General features: G+C 45.2%; 1 protein-coding gene across 2 annotated transcripts in view; it reads left to right on the forward strand.

The window, feature by feature from the left end:
* The first annotated feature begins 1023 nt into the window (after window positions 1-1023).
* Window positions 1024-13643, forward strand: part of LOC123061229 (nodal modulator 1) — a 32065-nt gene continuing 19445 nt past the window's right edge. Inside the window, exons 1-11 of one of the 2 annotated variants that reach the window (XR_006428798.1) lie at window positions 1024-1246; window positions 1333-1398; window positions 2441-2527; window positions 2745-2801; window positions 2917-2981; window positions 3070-3236; window positions 5035-5096; window positions 5182-5265; window positions 5405-5561; window positions 6362-6477; window positions 8941-9069. Coding sequence is in view for 1 of the 2 variants with exons in the window: in XM_044484225.1 (XP_044340160.1) it covers window positions 1154-1246; window positions 1333-1398; window positions 2441-2527; window positions 2745-2801; window positions 2917-2981; window positions 3070-3236; window positions 5035-5096; window positions 5182-5265; window positions 5405-5561; window positions 6362-6477; window positions 8941-9069 (1083 nt within the window). In the remaining variant the exon portion in view is untranslated. The remainder of the gene's footprint in view (window positions 1247-1332; window positions 1399-2440; window positions 2528-2744; window positions 2802-2916; window positions 2982-3069; window positions 3237-5034; window positions 5097-5181; window positions 5266-5404; window positions 5562-6361; window positions 6478-8940; window positions 9070-13643) is intronic. The other variant, XM_044484225.1, reaches the window with a different exon arrangement.

The raw sequence follows: 13643 nt of genomic DNA on the forward strand, positions 1-13643 counted from the left end.
GTGGCCAGGAGTAGGACAGAACGGGTCAGAATGTCCCAATCGACCGCAAGAGAAGCAAAAGTGAGAGACGTTCTCGTACTAAATATCATATGAATCTTGCTTCTTTCTTTTCACCGAATCAATTACAATCCACCTTCTCAGTGGCTTGTTCACATCAATGGCCACCCTTGCTCACACGAAACTACCCGTGTAATCGAACTGTGCCGAGGACGCCTGTGAATCAACCTGCTTAGTTATCGTCCTTCTCCATGAGTCATCCCGGTGTAGGGCAGGTTCAGAACCCTAGCCCATGGATGGAGCCTGTCAAAATGAACCTTGTCCGGTCTCATGCAATCTTTGAACTCAGCCAAAATCACTGCATTCTTACTGATATGTCATGGGGATCCATCCTAAACACGATCATGATTTCTATGGGACTCAAAATCAGCCACAAACATGTTCTCCTCCATAGATTTGAATTGAAGTCTTCAGAGATTTCCGCACACCGGACGAAGGGCATTAGCAATGGTATGAATATGCAGCAGATTGCGGTGTAGAACCTTCCCTGCTAAGAGCCACTTCTCCGGCGCGCCCTCCTCGTGGTCATCAATGACCAGCGGAGTAGCTTCTTCCTATGTGATGCCCAACTTTTTTAGAGCCTCTTCCAACCTAGTCCTAACTGTGCGTGGCGATTCCGCTCCGCCTGCAGCCTTGCCCTGATCAGATGTGACCATCTTCACGAGATCTCAATGCGCTCGGCCGGTCAGAGTCGACGAGCGCCTCTATTCCCCTGAACCCTAGTCACCGCCGCCAGGGAGGTTTTTAGGGTTTCGTGGAAAAACTACCGGCGAATGAGAGAGTTGACTTGACCCCGCGACGTACGCAAGCAGCACACAGTTACCACGTACATAGCCCAGGAGTGCTCGCACCAGGACCGTATTGAATTTAGGGACCGTATTTGATCAGTTTCAGAGTTTAGGGACCTTATTGGATCAGTTTTAGGGTTTACGGACCGTTTTGGTCCTCGTGAGCAAGTTCAAGGACGGTTGATGCATTTTACTCCAGGATCAAGTCGCAACTCCACTGCTATTACTACACCTACCCCCCACCCCCCCGCACATCTCCTCAAACTCGTCATCTCCCTGACATGCTCTGCGCCCACTAGATCCGATCTATGGACCCCCTCCTCCCCGTCCTCCTCCTCCTCTCCCTCGCCGCCTTCTCCGCTGCCTCCGACGAGATCGACGGATGCGGCGGTTTCGTCGAAGTATTCCTCGTGTTACTCGCCAAGCTTCAGTTTCGGCTTGGGTTGGCTTGATTCTAATGCATTTTCTGATTGGGCTCTTGCTGCAGGCGAGCTCGGGCCTGGCAAAGTCGACGAGGGCGTCGGAGTCCAAGTTCGACTACTCTGACATAACGGTATGCGATACATGCCGCACTCTAATTATTTCGTAAATTATCGTTGTTCTGTACTTGTTGTCGATCAAGTTGCTGCACTATGTTGCCGCACTCTGATGTGAGGGAGTTGCTGCACCCCCTCACTCTGACATAACGGTATGCGATCTACGTTGCTGCGCTTGATCAAGCCTCTGCTAGTAGTTAATGGGTGCTTCAGCATGGATACGTTTTGTTGCTTGAGATAGTTCACCTGAACTTTTACCTTGTGGATTTTTCTAGTTGCTGGATCCACTGGTTCCAGTGGCGCTGCTAGTTTGGGCCAATTGTTTATAATTACAAATTGCTAGATGCTTCGTGCAATGGGACTACCTGCTACTGGTTGCTATCAATCGGACTAAACTACTTTTGCTTTCTTCCCATGGCGAAAATGAATACTGGGTTGCGGAGAATTATAACGCTAATGTTTCGTTGCCTGCGACCATATGTATGTTGTATTTTGTTGCTGCTAGTGATGGTGGTCACCAAATTTGCTTGGGATTAGGTGACTGCTCTGGTAACTTGATTACGCAGTTTTACATGAAAAATGAAATGGAGGTTGTGACTTTTGAGCAAGTTCCATGCATTTGCAAAGCTTGGCGCAAGTAAAAACTGTTGGAGGTGTTAGAAACTCTGTCAACAATAGTCTCTGTCAACAATAGTTGTACTCATGATTGACAGGTTCAGTTGTAATCATGATGGTGGGTTTATATTCTTTATATTCTCTGCCATTAATTATTTTTGAGCTAATTGAATCTGTTTCCCCAAGGGATTCTCTAACAATAACATACCTGTGTCATTTTACCCTGGTTATGCAGAAGATGTATCGTACTACATCAGTGAGAAAATCTCATATCTTCGCTATAGTTGCTTATATGCATATCAAAGCCATAGAGACTAATTCTACATCTGTAGTATAATTATTAATTCCAGATTACTTTTGGTGGCCATATATTCTACTTTATGCTTTTGTTTTTGTGGTATCTGGTATGCACAAATTCATCGCCTCCTAAACTTTTTGAATCAGGTTGAGCTGTGTACTGTTGATGGTTTGATGAAAGAAAGCACCCAATGTGCTCCTAATGGGTACTATTTCATTCCAGTCTATGACAAGGTATACTTGTGGGTGATGCTTGCCTTTAGTGTAGGTTTTCTTCATTATGTGTTATCTCACCTTTTCATGTATAATTTTTTTTACAAGTAGGGATACAGATATAACAGTAATAGCTAATTTTGTGATGTGTATGATATTTCAATAGTGAGCGCTGCATTCCCATTGAAACAGTTGTGGACCCTAATCTGTTTGATTTTGGCTTGTTGTCTCTCCACAGGGTTCATTTATCGTCAGAGTTAAGGGGCCTAAGGGATGGTCATGGAAGCCTGAAACTGTAAGTTGATGTGTCGACTGAATCTTTTTGTTCTTCCCTTTTTTCTGTCTTAGTTATCTGCTTGGCTTTGACTTCCATCTATTGTGTGAAATAAGTCATCAATTAACATTTTCAGGTTCCTGTTGTCATTGATCAAAATGGATGCAATGGAAATGCAGATATAAACTTTCAATTCACTGGGTCTGTTGCTTTGACCATTTATTTAGTACTTTCTTTTGGTGCGGATAATTATCTGATTCAAGTTTTAACTGTTGAATTCGTCATGCAGATTTACAGTATCTGGTAAAATAGTGGGAGCTGTTGGTGGTAAGAGCTGTTCAAAAGATGGAGGACCTTCTGGTGTGAAAGTTGAGCTGTTATCAGATTTGGATGAGTTAGTTGCATCTGCTTTGACATCATCAACAGGAGGATATGCGTTCGTGAACATAATTCCTGGTTAGCCTCACATTCATCATTAGAAAACCACAGCATATGCGTGTATATAGTCTGATGTGAGAAGTGTTGGTCATTTCCTGTGAGTTCATCTCTTACTCATGTTATCAGTAGCTACGGAGTACCCTATTAAGGACTTGTATGATGTGACTTTAATTAAAATTTGTCAACGTGTCTTTCTTTTTTGTTTCATTTGAATATATTAGATGCTTAATTTACTCCTGTTAATGACATGCCACCATATTTAAATTTTTATAGGTTGTTCTATCTGTTTTATATTATTGCATTAGTTCAGATCAAGTCCTCTGGAAAAGATATGCAATTGGGTTGTTATGTTGGCATGAGTTTCTGACTCGAATAACTTCTTGACCAGTCTGCTTAAGTGGTGAAAAATTCGTGTAGAATCTAGTGTCATGGCAAACCATACCTGCTCCCTTCATGGACTCATGGTTGTGTTGAACCCTAGAGCCCAGAAATCATTTCCCTCCTCTGGTTTTCCACCGGAGGCATGTGTACCACGAACCCTAGATCCCATGTTTATATTTGTATAGGTTGTTCAATCTGTTTTTTTATTATTCCATTTGTACGGATCAAGTCCTCTGTAAAATATGTGCAATTCGGTCATTATGTTGGCGTGTGTTTCTGATTGGAATAACTTCTCGATCTGTCTACTTAATTCATTTTTTCATTTTACGAAGCCTTTTATCCCAAACAAGTTGGGGTAGGCTAGATATGAAACCCTTTCACGAGGACTTCCCAGGAGGTCACCCATCCTAGTACTACTCTTGCCCAAATGGGTTTCATACCCAAAAGACTGGCTAGTTTTTACGTTGGCTCGCCAAGCCTATCACAACCCTTAGATATGAAACCCTTTCACGAGGACTTCCTAGGAGGTCACCCATCCTAGTACTATTCTCGCTCAAATGGGTTTCATACCTATGGGACTGGCTAGTTTTTACGTTGGCTCGCCAAGCCTATCACAACCCTCCTCCTTTACCCGGGCTTGGGACCGGCTATGCCTAGAAGACATAGGCGGAGTTCGATCTGTCTACTTAAGTTGCTAAAAAGTCTTTTAGAATCTAGTGTCATGGCAAACCGTACCTGCAATCTCTCTCATGGTTATGTTGAACCCTAGAGCCAAGAGATCATTTCCCTCCTTTGGCGTTCCACCGGAGGCATCTGCACCACGAGACCCACTCCCACCCCACAATACATCAGCAGAGACATGGTAGTAACTTTGTTTCAAATGTCTCACGCACCCCCTCTCCATCCTTTGCAAATATGACCCAGACATTTGGGGGAAACCTATTGCAGCGAACTGTTTCTTCAACCATAGTTTTGGTCCAGTTCGCTCGGAATTTACTACCAAGTTGCTGATCTCCATGCACAAAATCACAAGCATCAGCAGCTAGCTTAGTGGTGGACAGGCTCTCCTCCAGCATGGTCGATAGAGGAAAGCGCTGCAGCAGCGTGGCGCATGAGTAGGTTGTGACGCTGGTGAACTTTTGGCGGCGGCCAGTGCTGCGTGGATGTATGTACAGAGACCTCCAGTGCTTTGGCCTTTGAAAGTTGGGATCATGAAGTAAAGCTTAGTGAAATTGCGAATCTGGTAACTATGGTCCAAACACAACATTTCTAGCTCAGCTTTTTATTGTAGTGGTATCCATTAATGGATTAGTCTGGTCAGACTCTTACTTTCCCCCCCTTCTCATTTGAGCTTAGTACCTGACATGCATTTACTTGTTTGCTTCTACGCGGCACCTTTGTTTGTTCATTTATGTGTGTCTTTGATCTTTTCCAGGACTCTACAGGTTGCGTGCATCTCATCCTGATTATGAAATTGAGATGACAGGTTCATCAGAGGTTAGGATTTCATCGTTGCTTATCTGCCAATATATGTTATCACACACATGTATTGCTTATAGTGGAGTCTGTTTTCTGTATGTAGGTGGACTTGCGATTTGGAAATGCTGTAGTAGATGATGTTTTCTTCGTATCAGGTTACAATATTCATGGCTCTGTAGTTGCACAGGTACTGAAGGAATCTGTATGTTGGCAATAAGTTATAACCAATGCTGTAAGCATATGACTGAAATTGCCAGCTTTAGGGTTGTGATTTTCTTGTTTGCTGGATTTTTGGATTAACATATACTAAGCATTTCTTGTACCAGGGAAATCCAATCTTGGGAGTTCACCTGTATTTATATTCAAATGATGTAAAGGAGGTTCCTTGCTCGCAAGGTTTGACCGATGCACCGAGGGAAGGTGCTCTTTGCCATGCAGTATCTGGTGTGGATGGGAAGTTCTCATTTAGATCAATGCCCTGTGGTAAGTTAACTTGCCCATAGTTCATCACACTGTAATGCAACTGGTACATAAAATTCTGTAGTTAACATGCTGTGGAAGTTTCCTTTTGACATGTCCTCTTATTTGACATGTCTTCCAGGACAAAAACAACAACAGTTGTACATGTAATTTGTGTATCTAATTAACTAATAATAATCTTCTCCTATAAGGAACTGCTTGTCCTCATGCAGCATGGACTGTAAATTATGTATGCTAGCTGTTTATGGTTGTTTTCCATTGAAAGTCTTCTTTTGTTTTGCCAGGTCTGTATGTAAAGGAACCTACATGAGAACTTGCATTGTATTTCACTCATATAAACCTTTAGGCTACTATATTTTTGTTTTATTACACTTTCTAAATGTGAATGTATCATTGGTGTTGGTGCATCAAGTTGTAGACATTCTGTTTATGGTTGTTTCCCATAGGAAGTCTTGTTCTGTTTTTGCCAGATCTGTATATAAAAGGAACCTACATGAGAACTGCACAGTATTCCAGCCATGTAAATCGTCAGGTTGCCTTATTAAATTTGTTTGGTGTAAATGCGCAAGTATCATTGGGGGTTAGTGCATCAAGTTGTAGACACTCCTTCACATGGTCCCTTTCCAAATGCTGTAAATTATGAGTTCATATTTTTATTTATGGCACTAAAGTTACTTGATGCGTTATTAGCATTGCAATTCTGTTGCTAATCGACATTTTTCACGTGATATAATGCTTGTGAAGGTGAGGTGATGTGTAAACACCAAGCATAGAAATTTTCATTATCTTGTATAATTTTGCAGGTAGCTATGATCTGTTGCCATACTACAGAGGGGAAAACACTGTTTTTGATGTTTCACCTTCTTCATTACATGTTTCCCTTGAGCATAGTCACATGACAATCCCCCAAAAATTCCAGGTAATTTTTAACTTACTATACATCTCATAATTTGGACTGTAAAGTTATGGATGAAGCTATTTTTGCTCAAGGATGGCTGACAAGAGGACTACCTATCATTTAAAGCTGGGTAGATGTTACTTGAAGTTTACCGCTAATTGATTAGCATGTATGCTTTAATGGATATAAACAAAATATCTTTCCTACTTGTAAAGTCTAGAGTTGTCGGTGAGTTCACTCTCCCTCCATTTTTACTTAGGCATAGTATATGTGGGGCCAGTAACTTACAAATGAATCAAATAAACAAATATATTCATCCTCACATGTGGGATCACCACTCATGCAAAAGATCTTACAATCAATAAAAAATGCACTATTATGTTCAAACGTGGGACCAGTATTCTTGCAAAAGGCAAAAATAAATGAATATACTCTTATGCTCTGTTTGGATGTAGACATTCAAAGGCATGGCATTGAATAACTGAATTGACTTAATGCCAAATATCCATGACATTGAGAGCTTCAATATCAATTTTAGTGTTTGGATGGTCATATATTTGGCACCTGGAATCCATCATAAGCCACAATTTTCTTGTTTGGATGGTCAGATGTTGAATTGCACATGTACAAGTGTATGAAGTATGAACAGAGCAATGAATGTTCATGCAGCAGCGCATGCAAGCAATGCTGCACACTTAGCCACACACGCATTGCCGGACATTGTATCTCCATTGCCAGACTCGACGTCGCCACCAATCTCCAGCCAAACTAGCAGCCCATCTCCAGCCGGTCTCATCGCGCCACCTGTTCCAGCCAAGGCAGATCCCATGCCGGGGAGATACGGGGCATGGCGAATCACGCCGGGGATAGATAGGGTGCACGGGGGAAGCATGGGGGCGAGGTGGGGAGCATGTGGGGGTGAGGTGGGGATGGCCGGAGGAGTGCCGTCATCGAGCTCTGCCTGGGTTGTCTCGCCCTGGGGATGTGGTCATCGAGTAGAGTAGCACAGAGGAGAGCACCAGCACGACGGAGAAGTTCTTGACGGAGGCGGCCAGCGAGGGGCTGCTGCCATTGCCGGACGTGGAGTAGGACACAGAAAGGCGCGTGATTGGCCATTGCTGCATCCTTGGCGTGCGTGGGGTAGGCGTGTGGAGGGGTTGTAAGAGGATGGGTAAAGAGCGTAGGGGACGGCGTCCACCTTGATTCGGCGAGAAGCCGCCGGTCTTGGAGACGGCTGCTGGGGCGGGCTGGCCTCGACCTCGATCTCTTTTCTTCGCGTGCAGGGAACGACGAAGGGGTAGCGAGGCGAATGATTCCAGGGAATATTGAACTCTGGGGGTCGAAATTTGTGGAGGGCCGTGCGTGTGTTCAGAAAAACGCTTCAATATTGAGCCCGAATACCACGCCTGAATGTCTAGCCTATCCAAAAAGCTGCATTCGGGTCAGCCCAATGCCAATTACGAATTCCCGCCACCAATGTCTACATCCAAACGGGCTGTTACTCTCATAGGAACCAACATTCCTCTAATTGGCACAAATAGACAAATGTGAAAAGCCACTCCTAATGCAAAATCTTGCTCTAGATTTTTTAGCTTTCCCCACTAAACCAATTTTCCTCGGTCTATATCGTAGCATGCATAATCGAGCAATTTTATTTATTCTGGCATAACGGAAGATTCCATTCTTGTGCCATCTTTCTTCCTTGATTGCTGTCCTCTTTCCACATCTCATTACTGCCCAACGTTCCTTGTTTGAAAAATTAAAATTTGCTCTCTTTGAACCTTGTAATACCACCTAATGGTCGTTTTTGTTGCTCCCATATCCCTGGGTTTTCACCCTCATTTTCTTGCCGAGACCACACAGCGGTCGTAAGACACTAGGGCTCTTCCGGCGATCACCATGCCTATGGTCCTTGTTGCATTTCTAGATGTTCTTTCGCATCAATTCATGGGCACCGTGCTATAACATGATACCTTAACCTATGTTAAGCTTCATGCACTAGCCAACGCAACCAAAAGTCCGAACTTATGGAAAGGGCTAGTGCAATCCACATATACTGTAACACCCCCTCTTACGTGTGATGGGGAAGACAAGTCAACACGTGCAATCGGAAGAGACCGACGGCGCGCGAAACTCATGTATGACTCAAGAGGCCTATACGTGGACACAAAGGGGGGTAGCAGCAATTTTTTAGGTAAATTGCGAAAGCTAGGACTTGAACTCAAGACCTTAGCTCTGATACCATGTTAAGCTTCATGCACTAGCCAACGCAACCAAAAGTCAGAACTTGTGGAAAGGGCTAGTGCAATCCACATATACTGTAACAACCTAGACTTTCAGCTGCTTAAGCAATTTGAGCTTGAACATGTTCTTTATTTGCTGTGATTTTGAACATGTTTGTGCACATTCAGCTTCAGTAGTTATTTTCCTTGCTCTTTGTATGCAAACCTGATATCCACCAATTTTCCACATTTATCTTGCTAGGTTACTGGTTTTTCTGTTGGTGGACATGTTGTTGATGGCTATGGTGCTGGCATTGAAGGTGCCAAGGTTATAGTCGATGGTCAGTTGAGAGCTGTAACAGATAATCTTGGGTATTACAGACTTGATCAGGTACTGTTATCTGATCAGAATTTTAATTAGCGCATCTGTTTATCTAGGGTGTTTCTTTTCTCTTTATTTGTATCTTTACTTGTATCTCAAGGTATATCATGGTTTATTTGTGTACAGATCACTAGCACCACTAGTTCGCCTAGTCATTCAAGCTGGTTGAGGGCTCGTAGATTGGTTGTTGACCAAAATTAGCTAAGTTGGTTCTTATATATTAAATTTAGGAAAATACGATAAAAATAACAAAGTTACTAAAAACAAACAGAAAAGTTTGAACTCCAGTATAGAGGCTAGAATGTATGCCATAGGAACTGCAAATAGTGCGTTATATAACTTAGATGCGCGGGATCAGCAGCTCAACCGCGGTTGGATTGATCATTTGATCAGTTGGATACGTGACCAGTTTTCAGCCAATGTGGTGTACCTTTCTAATCCCGGTTTTCTACTCTGTGTAGTCTACCTATCCCAGCCTTTAATCCCAGCTCATGCACCGCTCGCCACAAACAGCTGCAGCCCACTGAAAAGTGTAGCAGCCACGCTATGTAACGGCGAAGTACGGTTCCTATGCCGCTGCCACAACACCGTCAATTTTTTTCTGCAACATTTTAACACATGCATGCAAAACTATTCATTTTTTATCGTGTGCATGCGCATAGTTCCAAACACTTTTCTTATTGTTTGGTACTTGCTGGTGTCGCTCCAGCGTGAGCTACGGTCTCCAACAAAGATGCTTGTTGGAGCAGTGTTGTCAGGCTTGCATCCGCGGCAGCTGGCTTTGCAACATCTCGTGTCCAGCTCACAGTGTCGCTGGACTGGACTTGCAGCATCGTGATTCCGTCATTTGCAACAATGGTGGACCTACCTTGCAGCTTTGTACTCACTTGCATCGTCATCGACCCGACATTGGAGCATCTTCGTCTCAGCATGCAACATCGTATGCCCCAGCTTGCAGCATGCCACCGCTGTTGCTAGACTATTCTTCCTGCTGCAACATGAAAACTGCACATACAACAAAAACATTTTCTCTCGCGAACCCATCAAAATCAATCAGAAGTCTTGCAACAATTGAACATCCATTTGTTGCAGGGCAATGGTATGCGTTGGCAGGCAGATAAGAGAGAGACAGACCGGTCCCTGATCATTGAATGGAGCAGATAAGAGAAAAAGACCGACCGGGTCCCTGATCATTGGATGGAGCTGCGGATGGCCATCCTATCTACCCACGTGACCAGCCATCTATGCAACAAATGAGCTGTTGCAATATTTTCTGCGACACAGGTCTTATTGCAGAAAAATTTCGCAGAGGTATTGTTGCAGAAAATTTTGCAACAAAGGTGTTGTCGCAGTTTTTTTTGCGAGGCTGCAATAGTGCCCTTTTGCAATAAGAGCCTTGTTTCAATTGCGACATGCCCTTTGTTGCAAAATAAGCGTATCCGCTCGTGTTTGTGTTCGCCGTTCGGATCGTCTTCTCAGGGGTTGACACCGCCCTCTGTCGCCTCCGTCCGCTCCGTCGCCTCGCCTTAGCCAAGCCACCTCCTCTGCCTGGCTCAGCTCGCGGCTGCCTCAAGCAGGCTCGCCCGCGACCGCTAGTACCCGCATGTCTGGTCTGTCACCTCGCCGTGGCCAGATCCGGCGAGCCGTCACCGCCGCAGCCAGATCCGACGGCGATGGAGGCGATCGACACGTGTGTGGGATCCGTCAGGTAATAGGAAGTGTTTTCCTTTGTTGCAACAAAAGCGCTGATAAGAAACAGGCTCAATGCACACAACATAAAATGATTGACGTAAGCAGCACATGAAAAAGAACATGCAATAACAGGTGAGAACTTAAATCCATATTTTGTCCATAGAAGTGAGGAGCTGGCTTACCATGAGTGATGTCTTACAAGGAGTGATGTCTGTGAGGCAAGTTGCAGGCTGGCAAGCTGCAGGCCGATGGTGAAGATAGAGCCAAACCCATTAGTTGACACCAAAAAGGAGGCGATATAAGGAGCAAAGCTCTCAAGTTCTAAGTATATGCTTTGCTAGCCCTAAAAATTGAGAGGAGGTTGCAACAGGTACGGGCCCGATGGGCTACATGGGCTTCTTAGCCCGAATTGGTGTGCAAACCGGTTGATTCCGGTCGGAAGCACCAGACTGTCTGGTAGTGTAAACAGCGGCTGATCGGACAGTTCGGTCCTCGGGGCCGGACAGTCCATTGAGTCTGGAGAGTTAGGCCGCGCGCACCGTCCATCTACAGTCTGGTTGCTCAGACTGGACAGTCTGGTCTCCTAGGATTGGACAGTCCATTGCTTCCAGAAGGTTTTGCCCGAAGCATTTATGTTGGACAGACTGGTAGTGCAAATTCTGCACAGCTTCTTTTTCACTTCTTCTTGTCCCTACTCTTTGCTCGAGGCTTAGGGCTGATCTTATGCCTCTATTTCGAGGAAAAAAACACAGCCGTAGTGTCTACTAGCTAGTACTACTAGAGCACTAGTAAACGGCAGCAGTACATCAACAGGTGTGTATGTGTTTGGAAGCACTCGAAGTTAAAGACAATCGTGGACAGGAATCAGCTGCCCATGGGGACGACTCACGTCCTACGCGTGCTTACAAAAAAGCATGCGTGGTAGGCCTGAACATGTGGTTGGTTCCGTAGGCGACTCAGCATCATTCTCAAATCATCCGGGTGAGGACATTCATTTTCCAAACTTATATGAGAGGTTCCAAACAGAGCACATCTAGGTTTTCTCTTATGAACAAGCCTAGAATGTTAGCACTAATTTGTCATATGGTAATTTGGTGCTGCATGCATGAGGTGATGCAATGCATGCAGATAAATGTGCACTAGCTTGCATTTTAGCTGACTTTCTACAGCAAGAAAGAAGGCAAGGCATCTCTAATATGACGGTAGGAACAGTCAAAATCCTTTTGACTGCTTGTTATCTTGATAAGGAAGTAGAAAAGGTAATGGCATGCTCAATGCATGCATGCACCTAAGCTGGACATTGGATGCATTGACTGAAGGACATGAGTTGTATGAGCAATAAGCTGGTTTGTAAAGTCATATATAATGTCAGCGATCCCGAGGTGGGCCAGGAGCTAGTTGAAGAGACGGGCAGGCCCAGGTGGCAGCCTCGCCTTTTGGCTCGGCTAGCTGGGCCAGAATGGGCCTAGCGTGCTTCACTACTTATACCTTGCTCCAACACGGACGAAGGCGGCGAAGAGGATAACGGCTAGTGGTGGCGTGTGTGGTGTGTGCTCTTGCGTGAGCAATCTTCCTGTAATTCCCTCCCTTGTAGCTTGAATTCCTGGCGATGACCAAATACAAACCCTAGTCCTCACAATCTGGTATCAGAGCCGTACAATCCTGGAGCCGCCCAACCTCCCCCGCCACACCTGCCTCGCCGTACGCCGCCTGGCAGAAGCCATGGAAAAAATTTCCCCGGAGACCCGCACGATCTATGAGTTCTTGCGCGCGGATTTTGTCGCCGCCCTCGCCAAGGCCTCGACGGAGCGCAGCGAGGAGGCGGTCAACGCCTTCGCCAAGCTGGACAGTAAACTGAATCAGCTGTTCGGTCGAATTGACGACGTCAAGCTTGCCATCGGGGTCGACCTCGATGAGTTGCGCGGCGAACTTGGTGCCGAGCGAGGATCTACCCCGGCAACATTGACACCCGTTTCGCCGAGGGAGCCTGGTCAAGGCCCTCCGCCAGCGCCAGCGAGCGGTGGTTCGAATGGGTCTGACGGAGTTCGAGCTGATCTGGAGCAGAGGAGTTCGGGCCCCCGTTACGTTCCTCCACCAGTTCGAGGTATGCACACAGATCTAGCCTCGTCACGCCAACTGATTCCTGCTGCTGAAAATTTTCAGGCATTCCTTCCGGATGCGGTGAATTTTGGTCCTTGAATTGAGCTTCCGCATTTGATGGTTCTAATCCGAAACTGTGACAGTCTCGTTGTGAGGATTACTTTAAGTTTTGGAATACTCCTCAGGACCAGTGGATTTCGTTTGCGTCTTCACAATTTGAGGGAACCGCAGCTCGTTGGTTAGAATCAGTTCAGCAACGAGCACCTCATGTCAATTGGTCCGAATTTTGTGGGCTGTTACAGTCCCATTTTGGACGCAATAAGCATCAGAATCTGGTCCGTCAGATGTTTCATATCCGGCAGACGAGCACGGTGGAAGATTATGTTGAGCGCTTCTCGGAACTGTATGATCAGTTGACTACATATGAGTCTAACCCAAGTGATGTACACTATGTCACCCGTTTGATGGAAGGACTGGTGTCGTCGGTGCGTCTGTTGGTTGGGATTCAGCAACCAGTCGATTTGGACTCTGCTTATGCGCTTGCACTTTTGTCTGAAGAACTGGGCGACCAATCTCTATTCACTGGAAACGGGACGGCCAGCAGTAAGCATTCGACAGCTCCAACAACAACTTGTCCAACTGTAGCTCGTTTCACTGATGAGAAGAAGTTATCTGACACCAATCAAACAACAACAGCTGCAGATGATCGCTGGGCTTCACTTAGAGCTTATCGCAAGTCCAAGGGGCTTTGTTTCATCTGTGGTGAACGATGGGCTCGACGAGATCATCGT

This window comes from Triticum aestivum, chromosome 3A (assembly GCF_018294505.1).
Source record: "Triticum aestivum cultivar Chinese Spring chromosome 3A, IWGSC CS RefSeq v2.1, whole genome shotgun sequence".
NCBI classification, from domain to species: Eukaryota; Viridiplantae; Streptophyta; class Magnoliopsida; order Poales; family Poaceae; genus Triticum; species Triticum aestivum.